The 17,958-nt window shown below is 47.0% G+C and overlaps 2 protein-coding genes across 2 annotated transcripts in view; one reads left to right on the top strand and one right to left on the bottom strand.

Annotated features, from left to right (window-relative positions):
• The window catches only part of LOC128300987 (Krueppel-like factor luna), a 230,551-nt gene extending 212,840 nt beyond the window's left edge, over positions 1-17,711 (top strand). The window contains exons 2-4 of the mRNA XM_053037266.1: positions 236-1,181; positions 1,263-1,406; positions 17,484-17,711. Of these exons, the coding sequence (XP_052893226.1) occupies positions 248-1,181; positions 1,263-1,406; positions 17,484-17,659 (1,254 nt within the window). The 5' untranslated portion in view covers positions 236-247 and the 3' untranslated portion in view covers positions 17,660-17,711. The remainder of the gene's footprint in view (positions 1-235; positions 1,182-1,262; positions 1,407-17,483) is intronic.
• LOC128305225 (slit homolog 3 protein-like) lies at positions 11,785-13,563 on the bottom strand. Its single transcript, XM_053042579.1, has 2 exons — positions 13,505-13,563; positions 11,785-13,442 (listed from the first exon to the last, which is right to left on the bottom strand). Exons 1-2 carry the CDS (start codon positions 13,534-13,536, stop codon positions 11,825-11,827), a joined length of 1,650 nt encoding a protein of 549 aa, XP_052898539.1. The 5' UTR covers positions 13,537-13,563; the 3' UTR covers positions 11,785-11,824.
• Positions 17,712-17,958: the final 247 nt, after the last annotated feature.

The following is a 17,958-nucleotide window of genomic DNA, read 5'->3' as shown; positions in this document are numbered from 1 at the left end:
GTGTCTGTGTACTGTACTCCATGCACGGATGGGCGAAGTTTTGTTCAGGAAGTATTTTCATTTAGTGCTTTCGCTTGCTGTACCTGCCCTCAATTCTGTTTGTCCATCTTATCCAACGAATGGTTGTTGGAATTCATCAAATTGTTGCCGTGCAAAATGCGCAATTCATTGCTAACCTGGCGTTGATTCGTAAATGTTAACATATGCATCCCTTTGTTTCCTCCTTTAATCACAGACCTGCTACGAAATGGAGCGATACCTGAAGGATGAACCGAAGCTGCAGAAATACAAAAAACTTCCTACCGATACACCCTGGGACCTGTTTGCGGCACCTGGCCCGCTACCTGTGTCGTGGAAGGTGGAAGTGGAACCGTACTGCTTCGACGAGCTCAACCTAAACGATCGTGCATCGGATTCGCGATCCGAATCATCATCGTCCTCATCATCCTCCTCGTCCTCCTCCTCCTCGTCCTCCTCATCCGATGGCTTATTGCCACCGTCGTCCACTGGGAACCCTTGGCAAAGTGGAGGTACCAGTCTGCTCAGCTGTGCGGTGATGGTGAAGAAAGAACCGATCGACGATCCGGACGAAGATCCCGAATCGGACAGTCAAGATGAACGGAGTGACAAGTACGGCAGTGCGACGAGCCGAGCAAATCCCACCACGGAACTAACGAGCCGAGGTAGCAGTAATCACCACCACAACCACCACCATCATCACACCAGCAGTCACCACAGTCTTCACCACAGCCACCATCGTCAAGCGAGCGGGATTGAGTTGCGGCTCGTAGCGCGGACGACGAGCAATGCGAACGATCTGCTGCCGACGCTAACGCCACCCTCATCGCCCGAGTCACATCTCAGCAAGGACAACTCGAACACCTCCACAACCGGTAGCAGCGGTACCACCAACACCTCCACCACTGGTAACAGTTTAGCGAGCTCTACAACGCTAACCACGATCAAGAAGGAACCCGCCTCCGAGATTGCCCTGCTCGATCGTCAAGGCGGTCAGATACTGCGCGTTTCGGCCGGTCCGCACGTGGTACGGTTGACGACCGGGGTGGCCGGTGCGAATGGGAAGAACGTTGTGACGGGAGTCACGCGAGTGATACAGGTCAGTCCCCAGCTACATGCGGCTATTGCGCACCGCAACTCATCCGCCTCACCAAATGTAACAGGTAGGTGAAGGGAAGCTGCATCTTTCGGACAAAGCTCAACAAAGGCAAACATATTCAAACTTTTTTTGCATTTTCTTGCAGCACAACCAAGCTCGAAACATCACCACCGGCAACAGGATCACAGTCCGGACGCGAAACGAAGGATACACAAGTGTCAATTTCTCGGCTGCAAAAAAGTCTACACGAAAAGCTCCCATCTGAAGGCGCACCAGCGAACGCATACAGGTGAGTGTTGATAAGTCCCGATAACGATTCTTCAAAATTCTTAACATGCTCCCTTACAAGCTCGAATTGAAGCTGGATTAGTAAACAAACTCTTACTGTTGTGGTGATAGAATACAGTAGAGGAAGAGAGTCGCCTTTTCGCATTGTTTTGCCCTTCGCTAAGTAAATTATTAAACCAATCCCAAACAATCGACCACCGAACGTAAATCACATTACGACCAAAGCACAACTTTATCATCGAAGCACCCTTTTTTGCACACAACCGCACTAGCCAATTAAATTAGCAGCGCAACGTTACTGCTGTATGTGGTGAAAGTTCCCGTGTCGATCGTGTTCTCGTGCGCGATCCGAAACCGTCGTTTGCCCGCTTAAACCCGGTGCGTGTACCCGCTAATCAATGATTCATATTCAAAGGCAAAACTTGACGTCCACCGGCGCGTGTTTTGTCGATGAAGAAAAACCTTTGCGTTGCTCGGGACCGTCTAGCCAACCGAGAAGGCACGCGTTTTGCGAAAGACACAACGGATTCGACCAACCGGGTGGTATTTATTACAAGCACCATGATTTAATTATTCAAATCAATCTTATTGCCGCTTGCCTGTTGACAAAGTTTTCCCTTTAAGATACCACCCTAAACGGACTCATCCGAATGTGCGTGTGTGTAGGTGTGTTGGTGGATGTTTCTTTTTCTTCCTTTTGATTTGAATGCGGTCAACAGGACCCACTTATTTATGCTTCCGGACAGCAAATCTTTCCACAGCCGTTGGGGGTGGAACACACACAACCACCGCAGTCCTTTCCTGACGCACCCAAAACTGGCCAAGAGAAAGTTGATTTGAAGCTGGAATAAATTAGCTTAACTTTTCCGACTGCGACTCGCGCGTGTGTGCGTGTGTATGTATGTGTGCTGCGTTTTGTGCCACCACTCAAGCGACACGTTTTATGTGACCTGGTTCACTAATTTACCGAACAACTTTCGGGAAGATACCGAAGGCTCGCCGTATGCAGAGTGCTGCTTCTTTCGCTTGCTTCCGGATTAACTTTTACGCCAGCTAAGGACGAAGGCCGAAAGCCCTCTCTCCTAAGTTCCTGTTGGGTGTAGGGACAGAGAGCACTGTACGACAAAAGTTCGTCAGTTCATCATCGATGTGAGCATGGTTGGTTGGTTGGTTGGTTAAAGTTGGAGTCGGTCGGGCCGGTCTTTCAATCAAAATCTGCTCGAGTGCGATGGAAGCAACGATTGAACGAACCACTGCCGCTCGGTGTACCGTCCCGGATTGCAGTTTACAAATAGCAAGAACCATAAGAAACAGCCCGAGGGCCCGCTCCGCTTCTTGTGTTTCCTGGTTGCGCATTCGCACCCGGTTCCGGTCTTTATTTAGTCCTTTGCAATTTATTATCCTTCTTCGGAAAAGGGAAAATTGACCCCGGGAGAGTGGGCCGCCTTGCCCGGGTGGTGGCGTTTGTTGTTGTGCCAGGACGGGTCGTAATAATATTACAGCTTCTTTGTTTCGTCTCCGGCGTAAGGTGAAACCTTCCAGTGAACAATAAATTTGCCGACTACAGCCGGAACAACTGTTTAAGAATGCAGCTTTATAGTTACGGGAAGACACCGTAACGGGTGAATTTTTCATGCCGATACACTGTGAAACATCAGCCAGTTTGATAAAGCTGGGACGCTATGCCTTTCTTTGAAATGTTAGCACACGATTGTTTCGCATTCAGTTTATCTCAATACTTCCGGAAGGTCTGCCAGAGTGTGCCCCAATAATGATGTTATCAATCGGGTGAATAATTTCGGGTAGCACGTTGGTTTGCCCAAACAACCAACTAGACCAAAGGAGGGCTGGATGGTTCGTCCCTCCGAATGCCCAAATGACACCGTTCCATCATACGTATCTTCAAAAGCACGTACCAACGTCACGGAGGCTCTAGAAGACCTCAGCCCAAGACGCCACTATAACGCCAAAACCGAACGTTCAAAAGAACATCCACAAGCGACGAACCCCCGAACACCGCCGGAACGTGTCTGGTGTGCTGAATAATGGGTCCCCTAAATGCCGTTAAATGATAATTTCTGCTTAATCCTCGTTTCATTCTCGATCTCCGGGTTAATGGTGGCTCGCTGTTGCCATGGAAAAGGAGGACACACAAAAACGAGCCAAAGCCATCAAGCGGCGGAGGAAAAAAGGAGCAAAATAATTTTCCCCACGGGGCTCTGCAGGGAGTGATTAGCAAAGCGTCGTTCTTGGCCTTAGAACGGCAACAGAAGTAGATCCCATCGAGCTCACTTACAGACACACACACACACACATTAAACAAGCGCACAATAAGCGCAAAAGGAGCAAAATATTTATCCTAATAATTTTTGACTCGTGCCTTATCTCTAAATCACTCTTATGGAACATCACTTCGTCGGGGCCGGCCCACTTGAACGGTTCCCATCTCCCGATGCCACTCTGCTCGCTTTTACCAGCATCAAGAAGTTTAGTGCTTCCGCCAACCCATGGCTCCGGTAGGTTCAACCGGTTCCGCTGTACGCTTGACGCTTCCGTGCCCGTGATGATGCTTGAAGAGTGTTCTTCCACTCACACACTCACACAAAAGATGGCTACTGTTAACGGTTTCGGCTTCTATTCAAGGCATACCCCAGCCAAATGGGTCCGGGACGAAGTCGCGGAAAATAGAACGCACGTAATCGTAGGCCATATGCTTCAACCGGTGCGGTGGGGAGGGATTGAAAAAAGCCGCTCGCCCGAAACGACAAGGGCAACCGAGTTGTTTAAAGTGAAGTGTATCCACTTCGGAGCGATAAGCGGACCAAACGCGGACCACGGGCCGTTGCGGCTGGGAGCGCGCAAGGAAAACAACGATAATTATCCTCGTAAAGTTCTTCAAGGATTGCGCTCTTAGGGCGAATATGATGGAAGAAAGTGGGGGGTTGCCTTTCCGGACACGGGGTTATGGTGGCAGAAATGTCTCGCCCAGTTGGTGGCGTTGGGCTTTAAAGTAGAGGTTATTTGCTACGAAACACTTCAAGGATGGAGGTTTGCGGTGAAAAATGGAGTAGTTCGTGGAATAAATTCTAAAGGGTGATATTTTTAAAAATATATTCATATTTTTAAACTTAAATTTTGGAGTTTTTTAACAAACTTTAAGATGCTTAAATTGTCAAGTTAAAGTTTTGTCCAAAAAGAGCAGATTTCGATACAAAAACCCATAATTTAATTTTGAAAACAACTATGTATCTCACTGTCATGCTGGAAAAAGGATCCAGCTTGCTTCGATTGAATTATTGGCGCGACGATTTGTCAGCCTCCGTAATGTTGATTCGGAAAATGGAAAACGTAAGCTCACACGTTTAACCACTTTGTCTGTTGCTAATAGCGGAAAAGCAAATAACCTTTATATTAAACACTGGGCAAATTACTAACGGTGAGTTATTTTGCCTGCGCTCTGTGGACTGCTTTTCATTCTTGAGCAAGATTTTCAATAAATTCCATCTCCCTGCACCACCAACTGTATTATTCCGGAGTCCGATTCGTTTGCTCGCTGGAAAGTAGCATACATTTAGTAAAGCGGGGAAGAAAAGTGTGTGTTAGTAAGCAAGCAGGAAACACGGTGGTATAGATGCGGACAAGAAAGCCATGCCAGTCTTGCGTCCAGCAGCAGCAAAACAACAGCAGTAGTTCATCGTGTTTCGCGTTTCGCGTGGAAGCTTATTAAAATCATATTTTATGTGGTAACATGTTTTCACTGTGCGCGCCGTACAGATGCATGCTTTTCCACCGGGGGAAGTGTATCATCATTTTGGGGTTGCGGAAAATACTGGACCCCGATGCTAACAAGACCCCGAAGCACCGCGTCCGCTCGTTCGACAAACCGGGGGCCCAAACATTCTGGAGGCCGTTAGAAAAATTAAACATCACCAATGGGTAGGACCGGCCGTGGCAGTGGGATGGTAAAGAAATACGACCGGCAAAACCGGCTTCGCACGGTTAAAAATCCCATCCCGGGTTGGTAGGTCGTAGTCCCTTCACTTACACAGAGACATGGTGGTGGTCTGATAGTACTAATAGCGTGGACGTAGAAGGCAGTATTCGACCAACTGGAAGTTGGCCCACCACCTCCCCCATCGCAGCGCGGCCCTGGAACTAATCGAGAGTGCTGGCGCAATAATGGTGGAAGTTTGGTTAAAATTCACCAACGCAGACCACGGTGCCGCCAGGACGACGTGTAAGGGCGCACAGAACCGCAGAAACAATTTAACCTCAGAAATGTTTAAACATAAAACATAAAATGCCATTTACAGCCCGGAGGGAAACATATTTTCCTTCGGACGCTTTCAGATGATGATATAGTGTACGTGGATGCGAGGCAAAGGCTCGAGACGGAAAAGCACGCGGCAAGCAGAAGCGAAAGCTGAAGGCAACGAAAAGGAAAGGTCGAACGGCGGGAGTACTTAAATGGTCAGACATATTTCTTGTCCACAACCGGGCGCCGACCCTGCAGTAGGCAGCAGTGGCCCAGCGGTGGAGTGGCTATGTTTGCTCTGCAGAGCGAAGCATAATGGGCGGATGTGAGTATGTGTTTGTGGTGAAAGTGCGCTGCTGCTGTACACCACGAGATCATAAGTCGATACTGGCAGCCTGTTTGTCGATACTAATTCCACAGGAAATAAATCATCAAAGATTATAAAAAGCTTGACCGAGGAGCAATATTGCACAATGTGTAATGCATTTTAAATTTCAATTTTACATCGAGCAATCGTTCATTAAAGGAATATGTAAAATATCTTTCTTAATATAAAATAATTGAAAATTGTTTCGGAGTAAGGGAAAAACGTTCAGCATTAATTAAATGCTTTCTAATTGAATAAGGATTTACACTAAATTAATTATACTTCGGTGTAGGAGCTTTTAGCTAAGTTCATGAGACGCTCAGGCATAGGACGAAACAGTGGATTTCTGGAACATCACCTTGTTTGTTGACGTCATCAAAATTCCAATTGTAGTAGAGTCTAAAGAACTATAATTATTTGGTTTTTTTCTTGTCTGTTATATTCGATCATGAATGTAAACCTATACCACCTTAAAGATTGGACATAACGTTGAAGTCCTTATTACACAAGATTTGGTATTTTTACCGAAATTAAATTACAATGCATCGATTTTAAAGGCATTGACAAACATTTGTCCCCCTTTTTACCCGTGACATAATTATAAGTAACAGATCTTCATAATTAATTATCTAACTAATCCCATTGTACCTTTGAAAGTTTGCACGCATCACTGCTCCTTAGTTGTCGAGCACTGTTCTGGACGACTTGACTTGATTGCTGTTGAAACTCGCAAACAGATTGTTGCAATTTTCACTCAGCATTTTTGTTGGAGAAATTTTATCATTCTTCTGCGCCTCGCTCCATTCCGCAAACATCCTTCCCAGGCGAACCGTACTTTTATCACACCAGAAAAAAAACAAAAAACTCACACACCTACACACATATAGCCATACCTGCGTTTGAAGTCCCAATTTGGCCTTTACGTTCAGGTTACATTACATTCTCGGCCTCGGCCACACAAAACCACCCACCACCGTGGCCATGGTCTGGCTAGAGTCGCCTTTCCTCTTGGTTGATGATGCCTCCAGCATCATCCAGCAGCAGCCAAAAATTGGACCATCTCCGTTCACTGTGCAATGGAGCGCGAAAAGCGGCTGGCCGACACACCGACGTTCAGCAGCAGAAAGTTTGGGATAGAATATTTTGAATTTTTCATTAGAAACACCAGCACCACCGGCAGTAGCGGCAGCAGCACCAACAGCAAAGAGCAAAGAGCAGATTTCCTTCCAGAGCACACTTCTTGTGGGAGACCCTACTGCTGGTACCACCGTGGAGGAGGGCGGGTTGGAGGTCACCGTGACGGACGGACGGGACGAAACCCCGAGACCGGAATGCTTTTCATATCCATTCCATTCCGTGCCATTCCATTCCATTTCGTGCCATTCCTAACATTTGCAAGCCGAAACCATGGGCCAAAGCCCGGCACAATTTCCGCCCGAGTGTGTCCTGAGCGTGGGCACGGGATTGTGCCTCGGAAGGAAGAAGCACCAGGAAGCCCGGGTATCCCGGGTGCTTGACTGCAGAAGGATTTACGCTGTAAAACGGGCGCCAGCATTTCGTTTTGGTGGTGGTTTCCTTATCGGACCATTTTACCTTTCGGTTGGGCAACGCAATCAGTGGCATTCTGGGGCTCAACGCAGGAAACCATTGATCGTTCAATCGTTCTCCCCAAAGAAAAGCAAAGAGAGAAACAGCCGAATGTCTAACTGCGCACAATGGAAGTAATGGGGCGGGAAGTTTACCAAGAAAGCACGCTAATTGATCTCCGAACCCCGTTGCGCATAGTTGAAGAAAATGAGATCAGCGGCTCAAAATTACCCACCAATGCTTCAATATCGATTGTGATTAGATTTGTTTGGGTCCTCGATTTGTCTCATTTTATACCTGTTTATTCGGTTTCAATGCTACAATGGAATTTAATTACGTAAAACACCAAATTTATTTAAGCCCTGCATCATTCCCACTGTGCAACAGATTTCCACCGATCCCGAGTGTCTGGAGGCATACAAAGGGCAGGATTTCAATTAGCGATTAAAACGCCGATTTCCTCTTCACCGTTAAGCAACCGGAACGAAGTGAATGATCATTCTGCTGATTTGTGCTGCGTGATAGCGTTTTTTTTTTTGCTCTAATTTTTCCTATTCTCCTCTATTTAAGCGGCACTCAGCCACTCAAGGAAAGAAAAAGTAAAACGTAAAGCATGACGTCAAAAGTGGCCTGCCGTGAGATGGGTTTGGGTTGCGATACGGGTGCCATTGGACTCCACCACTATTCAATACACTCAATTCTTCGAGTTGGAAAGGTTTTCCTTTTGAAGGTCCTTGTGTGCCGTTTGCTCGCAAACCTGGAACTCCCTTTTGCACGGTACCCTTTTTTTTCCCTGTGCCAGTCCAGCGCTTTATGCTGAGTTGTATGTTAATTAAAAATTAATTAGTAATTATCCTTCAATGGTGTTTCGTGAAGCGTGTTATCAATCGATGGTGCAATGATTGAAGCGAAAGGTTAGGAGTGACTTCACTTCACTCCAATGGCGGAACTCGGAAGAACTTCACTTCAACTGTTTAAAGTGAGGCACAAGAAGAAATCGTTTTCTTTTCCCTGTGTTCCCAACGAGTTCTGAAATCTTTTCATCCACTTTCTTTTCTGGTAGCTTAAATGTTCGTCTCTTAATTTGCTCAATGAATTTAAATTTAAGCATAATTTCACCAACCAACACCGACCGGGATCGGGGACAGTGGTGCGGGAAAACTGGAGACGGCTGTTCTTCACACTTTCTCTCGCTTTCCATCTCATAAGCCACCCGGCGGTAGGCGAAAAACAAAAATTCAAGCATCAAATTTTGCCTTCCCATCGTGTCGCGCGAGTAAATGACTTACAAAAGGCGGTCGCCGAGCTTGACCGGGCAGCTGTCCTACGGTCCTGGTCTCAGAAGGATTACGATCGGAAAACAGCACCATAAAGAAGAGATTAGCCCTTTTCCCGGGGCCAGGCAGCGCGTTCGGTCATTCCACCCCTCGGGTTGGGTTCCCCGGCCAACTCGCCAACTCGATTAATGATGGTGACAAAAGCAGGCAGACTCTAAGGAGATTTACCGATGCTGTCAGGAGATACGACACGGAAACTTTTGCCCTTCCCACCACCGTCCCACCGCCTGTTCCGCAGTCGTGCTATCCGTGTGTTGAGGGAAATGGAGAAATGCCGGCTTTCTGTCAGCTTTCTTCCCTCGGATGACCGCTCGTGGAGTGGGGCGGTTTCTTAGCCTTTCGCTTTGGAGCGTAACTGCTGCGGGCAGGAAGACATTCCCTGGTAATGTTACTGCTGTGCGGCTGTCTCTGCCTGCACTTTTCATCGGAAGCCGCTTCGCCTTCGGTGCTGGTTGTAAGCGGATGCCAAATGGACCAAGTTCCTGCACTGGAACCACACGGAAGCGCTGAAGAAATAAGTATAGTGGTGCATCGGGTAAGCCGCATTTCGGTGTCATTTTCCATCGACTTTACGTAAAGGATAATCTTCAAAGGAAGATGACTTGAGTCGATAAGGAAGTAATGCTGGCTTTTTCCAATCTAATGGTGATATTTACTTGCTAAAGCCTTGGGGGAAAATAATAATCTCTCGTTGATGTTTATTTCTCTCCAGAAGTCGCAATTTTTCGCCAAAAAGTCACAAAAGCAAACGACATTTCGTCATTTAAATACATTCATTTTGTTCATCATAACATTTTTTTGTTGTGAAATTATAATTCGAATTTCAAACCAAAACATTTGTCGATACCCTTTAGAGCTAAATGTTTTAAAAATTTGCTCCCAAGCATTCCTAGCGTGCTCTAACATTTCTATATTGTCCTGAAACAGCACGCTTTCTCATAACTCACTCAGCGCTCGTACCACACGGCTCGGTCACGGTTGGAGCCTATCGACTTTACGCCACCACGGCCCGGTCGGTACCACGTGGTTTTAGTTCTGTCATGGTTGGCAACGAAAGACTTCCACTGCGGCGGGGGACAAAATTCGGGAAGGGTCGCGAGCGGGTAAAGAAAAGCTTTCCCTGCTGAGCGTGTTCATAATATTTATATTCTGCCCAGGGATGTCGCACAGCAGCGCTTGCTTCGGATATTCTTTGCCGTACCCCAGCTGGAGGACAGAAGTGACTTTTAAGAAACGGCAGGCAGCGAGTGCGCGGGTTTGATCCGGCATTGCGCCGCTACAAGCGCGCTAAAGTAAGCGAAATGCCAACAGATCCTTTTCATCATAATTCTCCAAAAGACAGGCCAAGCCGTGGGTGCCTTGGGGACACTGCCGTGCGGACATCGCAAGCAGATCATAATTTATGTACGAAATTGCAGCATTTTAAGCAGAAGGATCCGCGCAACGACGGATAAATTGAGCCACCGATTCGCATCCTTCTTTTTGATGTTTTTTTTTGTGCTCTTCCCGCTTCCCGTTACACCCCGGGACCAACACAGGGCACAATCTTAAGGGAGCTTTGGATTTTGAGAGGGTTGACATTTCGGAGGTGAAATTTGTCAGGAAACGTTTTCCTTCCCTCTCGGAGGAGGGAGCGGGCGATATCTGCTAAATCCGCTTCCCGTTTTCTGGTTCCTGATTGTGCTGTGCTGGTTTGGAAAAAAGGGGAAACTTTAACGAGCTGTTCGTTACGTTTTTAAAGTTTCTGCTCGCTTTTTTTACAAACTCGTTGTACTCGAAATCGAACAACGGCATAGTTTATAACCGAATCCATAACTCGACCCACGGGTCAAAGTTTACCGTTTAATTGCTTTTGGAAAGTGAATCGAATCTGTGAACGAGTTTCCTTGAAACATAATCGACGGTGGGTTACTGCTACCTTGGCAGGAATACGAAGGTTACGTAAAGCCCGTCGAGTAATGAAACTGGACACCAAACTCCAGAGCTTCGTTTGCACCGAGATTAATAGTGAGAAATCGTTCCCTGTGTATAGCGCTGTTTAATGAAACTTTTTCCTTTCACTTCCGCGCTGGTGTGTGTGTGATCTCCCTGAAGGGATGCGAAGTTAATGGAGTTGAGCTAAGTCTCGTCGGAGCATTTCCGCTGTCTACTTCCTTCTTCATGGACGCTGCAGTAATCCACCATCGCCAGTCGTCGGCAAGTTGGTCTATAAAATTTATCACATTTTTAATGGATAATCATATTTCATGCCGTGCGCTTGTCTACGGTATCAGACACAACAAGGCACAGGTCCCGTTTTCCCGACTCGCTGGCCGCTTTCTGCGCTGCGCTGGTTGAAATGCAAGATCGGTAATAAATGGTACGGTTTACTGGCACCACCTCCTCACCGTCGGCGTTGTGGCGGCTACTGGACGCGATCGTGTGCGAAATGATTGCAAATGAAAGCTGAAACATTTAATGTTGCTATTAGTGCAGGTTGCCGAGCATAAATTCATTTACATGCACTTCATCCTTCGCGATACACTTTAAGACCATTTCCACCCTTATAATTTGCTGTTCTGTGGGTTCTTTAATCATGTTTGTTGTTCATGTTGTTTGGTCGAAATACACTTTTCCGACACCTCGCCGAAAGGCCCCGAATTGCTGTTCATCAGTATTTCATTAAGCGTTAATTGTCTCGAAAATAGTGATTAGTGCTTTAAAACATCACTAGGCGCAATTCATTACCAATTTAAAGCCGACTCTTTACCTTACTGCGATAAAAAGCTTTTCGTTAGAGACGGATTCGTTAAATTCGTTCCTGTTAGTATTTATTATTTTAATCATAGCCGTAAAAACGCATTCGGAAGCTTCGAGTAACGCTACAAAACTTTCTATTGAATGATGACCGTTTGTCCGGTGCGTGTGTTCACCGTGGAGGTGCACTTTGTCAGCTGAGCTCTCAGATTGTTCACCTCGCTCTGGGACCGTGCCAGAGCCACCTGAAGATCGATCTTTTCCTTCGTCGCGTCCACCGATGTACCACCACCCACGGTCGACGGTTGACGTCCGGCCGATTCCTGCAGCATTTTATTTTTCGCTCGCTCCTCCTCCAAAGCTTTCGTCAGCGCCACATTGCTAGCCTCCAGTTGCGTTTTAACAGTTTGCAAATGACTAACTACCGTTAACGCTTTACGCAGCTGATCGGTTCGCTTCTGTACGTCACCTTCGGCTACCGCCGCAACATCACCCACCGTCGACGGTAGTCCCCTTAGGATCTGTCTGTCCGTCTCCATCTGCTTGCGCGTCCTTATCAACCGGTCGAGGTAGGGATTTTTCAGCTCCGCACAGCATAACCGACCCTTCTTGATGTGGCCCGCCCGGCCACACTTATCAGCGTCACCACCGACCGCAATCGACCTTCGCGTCAGGATGGTAGAAATCCGCTCGGCAAACTCGCATTGCCAATCATTATCGCCCAGCGTGATCGATTTTAACCGCGGCCAGTACAGCGCATTTTCATGCACCTCCATATTGACCAGTCCGTTCCCTTCCAGGTGTAGCTTGCGGGTGGACGAAACGCCACTCGCATTGGCGGACGGCAGTGTGGTCAGGAAGTTGTTCGACAAGTCTACCACCTCGAGCGTACCGGCCGCGGTCGGTGGTGAGCCGGTAGTGCTGACGGCAAACAGTCGATTGTGCGCCAGATTCAGCGCCACCAGGGAGCGCATGTTGCGGACGAGGGAAAAATCGAACGATTCCAGCTGATTGTGGGATGCATCGAGGTGTGTCACTTTGGCGAACCGTGCCACACCGGATAGCTCCCGAAACGCGTTCCTGCTCAGATCGAGCTGTTCCAGCACGAAGATGAAATTGTTCGCATCGGTCTGGAGCGAACTGGCCCGATTGTTGGCCGCTTTGAGGACGCGCAGCGATTTGGTAACGTAAACCGAACCCAACCCATTGTTGCTGACGTCAAGCGTTTCCAGCGTGCGGAGTTTGTTCAGCGGTTCCCACCGAATCTCGGTTAGTCCGTTGCCGGACAGGTTCAACGACCTCAGGGGAGCATTTTCCGGCAGGACCGACCCGTCGAACGTTGCGAGTGTGTTGTTCTGGAGCTCTAGCTGCTCGAGGCCGGTCTGCTTGTGAAATGCCTTCGGCGGAAGCGTTTGCAGCCGATTGTACGCCAGGTTCAGTCGGGTGAGCTTTGTGGCCTTATCGAAGCAACCCGCCGGGATGGAACCGAGCGTAACGCCGGATACGTTCAGCTGTTCCAGGTGGGGAAACTGATCGAACAAACCCGGCGGCAGATACGCAAGGTTCGACTGTTGGAAGGCAACCTTCCGATCGTTCGCCGGCCGTAGGTTCGGTGGATTCGTAATGACATCCTCTGGACGTATGTTGATACCACTCAGAAAACATCCCGCACCTGGTGACGACTGTCCGGAGCATACGAACTGCAGAGGTTTCGCTGCGGCCAGCGCTGATCCATGGAGTGCTGATGCGACGAAGCTATTACATTGGAAGCGATTTTTCAGTAGGAAATATTAAAAGAATCACCAACCTTCGCTTACCAGACGAGAAGCAAACACTTGGGTAAAACCATGGCCAAACCGTGCGTTTGTTTACTATCCCGCGGGAACTCACCGAGCGAACTGATTAGAAGCGAAGAACCATGCTGCATTCTGCTCCGGCCGCTGATAAGCCGTGATACACCTTCTGCCCACAAAGGTTATCAAGAAGCTGGTCAGCAAAACCGCACTCGAACAATGCTCGTGCACATTGGAATTACCCAGTCAAATTCAGGGTGACCTCGGGACATTGTACAGATGACTGCTGCCGGTGTTGGTACAGTTAGTTTTTTTCTTTACTTTTGAACGTAAGATGGGCTAAATTATCCCCATCGTGTAATTAATCACCTCCAAACCCTCGCAAAAGCGGGAAGTAGACGAAATCGAATGTACTTTCGTGCTTCTGCTGCTGCTGAGACTAACGTGGTTAGCAGTTGGAAGTGCTGCATCGAAATAGTAATTCATTCTCATTTCGACCCCTGAAACGGCACACCAACTACACAGCGGGCGCGTCAACGTACCTGGGAGCGTTGGGAGAGGGGGGCCAATGTCGAGATAGACAACTCGTAATTTCTTGCTTTAGAATTCGCGCAACGTAAAGTTTCCGATTCCTACACATTCCGAACACGTTTCCAAAGCGCTGAAGTGTTGGAAAATGGAGAAGTAAATTCCCACCTTACAGCAAACCAACCAATGTGTTCAGCAACACGCTTGTCGAAACAAAGAAAAGCTCAAGTTTCTCTTAAGGAAAATGTGGGGATTTTTTTTTTGTTTTTAGCCTACTTCGACTTTTTCTCCTCTGCTCTGCTGCTAGTCGGTTTTCTGTCGTGTACAATTTTCTCAAATCCTCACACTAACAGTAAAGGAAGCGGTTCTTGAAAGCGAAATGCGAATGCGGCCACCTCGCTTTTTTCCTATCTTTCTCTCTCACTCGAAGCAGCGCACTTCCATAATTACATTATCCACGGTTTCAGCTGCTTTTCCGCGTGTGTTTTTTTTTTTTTTCGTTGCTGTTTTGGCTGAAAGGAAGAACTTTTACTTGTGCGAAAAAGGCACCCCATTACACACACTTACCGTTCTTGCACGGTGACGGTGGGAACGCTCTTTCCGAGAATGCTCGTTGCGTTCATCCATAAACATTAACTCCATTTGGGGCTTCTTGCCTTACTTCTCGAATGACGATTCCCCCATCCCTGCTGGTCCTGCTGGTGTGCGACTCATTGCTGTGACTCGTTATCAGATAAATTCTAATGTCTATAATTTAGTTAAAGGGTAACTTTCTAAATGTAAATATATGTATCTTGCCGGGGCGATATCCTTTTCGCACCCGTTCCATCTCCGACACCGGCCGCCGGTCGTGTTGGATGTTGGATTCTGTTAATGTTTTTTAACCTTTCCATCTGCTGATGTTTGCTCTCATCGAGAGTTTTCCGGTAACTGGTCTGGCTGTGGCTTCCTGCATGGATGCTTCCCATCTCATCCGAAACACGGTTCTTGTCCGCTTTGATGTTGGCCCCGTTGGCGCCACCCCAGTGCCATCTATCGGCCAGTGATAAAATGCTTTTATCGTAAGAGGTTCACTAAACCCTTTGTCCCTATCCGCACGATAGTGGTGACCATGATAAGGTCCGTTTTTGTCGCATGAACTCTCCCCGTCCTGTTTGTAATGTATTTTTGTCTTTTCTCCATGTCGGCAGGGATGCGACCATACTTTCCTTGTTTCGGGTTTCACTTATCCTGCCGGATACGAAACACCATTCCTGGATGGTGTGTTTCTGCGCGTCCGGCAATGGTTTATATACCCTGTAGCGCTGTAGCAAATGAAAACACGTAATTAGTTAGGATAATGGGATTAAGCCGGGCCCGAATCGTACCCCGGGACGGATCGAAAGCGAAAGGGCGTGTAAAACCGGGAAAGATTTAAGGAAGCAATTAACATGCGTAACTCCACCAGCAGAAACAGCGGTTTTCCGAATGCTTTTACCGTGACAGGAGGGCATTGCCGATGTGTCTCCCCGGTCAATCGGTTGATGTCGGAGAGGTTTACCGGGTTTTTTTTTTCGTTGTTTTCTTCCACGGGTTCAAACCACAGTCCGCAAAGCAAACCGCGTCTTGGGCGAGTGTGCAGGAGTACATTTAATATTGTAATATTTGCGGAAGCATAAATTATGGACCGTAATGTTTGTCGCTTCTCTTTTTGTGTCTTCATGTACACTGAAACCAGCAGCAGAATGGATGAGAGGAAAAGCGGTCAGGAAAATTGTCGATTTGCTTGCTAATGAGTGCACACCAAGAAAACAACGAGGCAGATCTTCCCGGAAGAGATAGAAAGCCCTTTGTACGGGCAAAAAAAAAACTCCTTTCTTCCCAATGCAATCAACTTGTAACGGTGTCTACCATTCAATCATGACGTGAAAATGGCGAAGATGATTGAAATCATAAATCACATTTATTAGCAACTACTAACACGATACATATTACGCAGTTATGGAAGTTCTCCAACAAGCTGCACCGTTTAACAGGGTTAATCTCTCTTCCCATGCGGGAGTGATTGAATTAAAACACAAATTTATGTGCTCTTTATTGACTCACTTCCAACGAACGGGGAATAACATTCACCCTGGTTTGGTTAAAGAAAAGGTAATGTCTTTCGTTCTGCGCAGATCTTTCTTTCCGTCCATATGCTGCCTTTCCATCATATCCCAATCCTGTTGCATCTCAACACACGTGAGGCAGTGTGTATACTCACCTTAATGTTTTTTGGCTACTCCCGAGCCACCATAAATGTCTTCATCTTGCAATTAAAATGAATTATGCACCATTAGTGATATTCAGCACTCACGGCTTGAAGGCGTTCTGCCCGGCAGTGCGAGACGTTACCTACGGGCTCGACATTATTTTTCAGCACTACCCCTGGGTCAATAAAAGCCACCGCACGGAAGATGAGCTTGATGCGGACAATATTAACCGGGTTCGTGTTTTACCTTCCCACGCCAATAAGAATGGATGGATTGTATGTGCAAGGGAGTACTTTGCTGGCTGGTTCGAATAACACCCCAACACCGATTTAACCGGGGACGATGTGCAGCAGGAAACAAATAAATTACCGCACATTTTCTCAGACTAATGTGTGTTTATGTGTGTGTTGGCCCGCTTCACCCGTGCGCAAACAGAGACAACCTGTTTCCGGTGCATCATAATGAAGGAGCCACTTGAGCGTGGCGCTTCGTTTCGTTTACATTTTTAATTACGGCGAAGAGTAATGGATGATGTGATAACAAACACTCGATGCTGCAATTATCCTACGTAATATCCTTACTAAATACACACACACGCCAAGCTTTCGCAGAAGGCTTGGGTCGTTTGAGCGGTTGGTAAAATGTAATTTATTCCCTCACACAGGGCCACAGCGGTTCCGCTGACCGAAAGCGTTTCGCGAAAACGTGTCCAGAATACTAATACACTAACAGCGTTTCGCCTTGAGCGTCCATTAGCGTTGGCGGAGGTGTGCTGCGTTGCGTTTGGGATGCAGCAAACATATTGGGTGGTTTCGAAAGTCGTTGCAGTATTTTATCTGCATTTAAACATCCGGGGAGATACAGTACGAAACGCTATAATTGATCGCAAACATTTTCTCTAATCACTTACTTAACCTTATTTGGCAGTTCCGTTTGCACAAAACGGTACTTGTTGAGATCATTCTGTAAAGTTTGTTTACTTGTGTAAACTTATGACTTTATGACTTTATGACTTTATGAGCTTTTATGACTAAAAAGCTCCAAAAAAAAAAGCTTACACTATGTCTTAACTTTGGCTCAGCAAACATATTTCATAAAAACATATCAAATACATAAAACTATCGAACTTTTTACTAAAACCTACTACTAATGTCTTCCAATAAGCACTGCATCGATCATGATCCTTCGCTAGTCGATTTTGTCCTTACCATTTTCTTCTTTCTTCTTTTTCTCTTTCCCCACAGGAGAGAAACCGTACAAGTGCTCCTGGGAGGGATGCGAATGGCGCTTTGCCCGAAGTGACGAACTAACGCGCCACTATCGGAAGCACACCGGCGCAAAGCCCTTCAAGTGTCGACACTGCGATCGATGCTTTTCGCGTTCCGATCATCTCGCGCTACACATGAAACGGCACGCCTAAGCACGAGACGCACGGGTCGAAGACACAACAAGCAGAGCTTTACACTACGGTCGGTCAACATTTTGTGACGATGCTGGTACACGGACAAGGGTGGCGTGGTGTACCGTTTTTTTTTTTTTTTTTTTTTTTGGGAGGAAGGGTGGTTGCACCACCTTTCGGTAAGTGGAGAGTTTTAAACGAAAAAGTGACGATAGCAAAAACATAACTGTGAATAGAAAATGTAGGAAAATGAAACTGGGAAAAAAACTAACACTAAACGAAAGCAAACCGTAGAAGAAGTGTCATACAGAGCAGGGGAA

This window comes from Anopheles moucheti, chromosome 3, assembly GCF_943734755.1.
Source record: "Anopheles moucheti chromosome 3, idAnoMoucSN_F20_07, whole genome shotgun sequence".
NCBI classification, from domain to species: Eukaryota; Metazoa; Arthropoda; class Insecta; order Diptera; family Culicidae; genus Anopheles; species Anopheles moucheti.
This window is presented reverse-complemented; position numbering and strand designations above follow the sequence as displayed.